Raw genomic sequence first — 1,091 nt, 5'->3', positions numbered from 1 at the left:
CGTTACTACAAAGAAAAAAAAAAAAAGAATTTTGCATTTCCATTGAAAAATCAGTATGGAAAATGTTGCATGCAATATCTTCTTTTAGAGAACTAGAAATTTTAAATAATATACCCTGTAATCAGTGAAATATGTATAGAAATGCCAAAGAATAGTACGAAAGTAGTTTGTGATTTATGTGCTTTCTTTTTCTAGCCAGCTCAGCCCGCCTGAAGGCAGGGCTGGCGCAGCATATGGTGCTGGGGATTGAACTGAGATTGATCTCAGCACTTGTGTAAGCTTGCCTAAGCAGGTGCTTTAGACTGCTGTGCTATCTCACCAGCCCAGTTTATATGCTTTTTAAATTAATTTTATTTTGTCTTTTTAATTTATTTTTTTTATAACACAGATTTCATGTTTTTGACCTTTATTGTAAGATTTTCCTGATCATGATTAAGACAGCAATTTAAACCATTTGTTTTGGTAGTTTGATTTGACAGTCTGTAATTTTTTTTTAGAATGAGAGGGAAAAACTTCAGATGTGGATAGATGAAATGGACAATATACTTAAGAAGATTGATAACTGTCTCACTGATGTGGACATAGGTAAGGTATTTTAAATACTTCCCTACAGGGTAGAGATGCTGTGTTTGATCCCCAGCACCACAAAAAATAGATAATTACTCTCCTGAAATACTTAATTTTATCTAAATGTTTCCCTACAGTAGAGTTGTTACTGTTACTATTCTGAAGGCTCATATTAACAACTTGAGACCTTAAATTAAAGCAAATTAAAACTTTAAATTAAACCATGTTTATCCACAATTATCAACAAGAGATGTCTGAGATGATGGATGAATCCATTTGGAAAACTCTTTATAACCTAGACCATGATCTGTTGTTACAAGATGAATTTATCTCTTATTTGAAATTGTCTGGACAAATGTGGTACACACCTATAATCCTAGCACTCTGCTGAGGCAGGAGGATTGCCTTGAATTCCAGGCCAGCCTGCACTGCATAGTGAAGACTTGTCTCAAAAAGACAAAAAAGAAAGAAATTGCTAACCTTTCATTTTGGCCTTTTATAAATCCTTGTTAGTTTTGCTTTTT

At 33.5% G+C, this 1,091-nt stretch overlaps 1 protein-coding gene across 1 annotated transcript in view; it reads left to right on the top strand.

Annotated features, from left to right (window-relative positions):
* The window catches only part of Knl1 (kinetochore scaffold 1), a 68,275-nt gene that overhangs the window by 32,797 nt on the left and 34,387 nt on the right, over positions 1-1,091 (top strand). The window contains 1 exon segment of the mRNA XM_023712641.1: positions 498-585. Within this exon segment, the coding sequence (XP_023568409.1) occupies positions 498-585 (88 nt within the window).

The sequence above is a fragment of the Octodon degus genome, unplaced genomic scaffold (assembly GCF_000260255.1).
Source record: "Octodon degus isolate 3935 unplaced genomic scaffold, OctDeg1.0 scaffold00002, whole genome shotgun sequence".
NCBI classification, from domain to species: Eukaryota; Metazoa; Chordata; class Mammalia; order Rodentia; family Octodontidae; genus Octodon; species Octodon degus.
The sequence above is the reverse complement of the archived record's forward strand: the minus strand, read 5'-3'. Positions and strand labels throughout refer to the sequence as shown.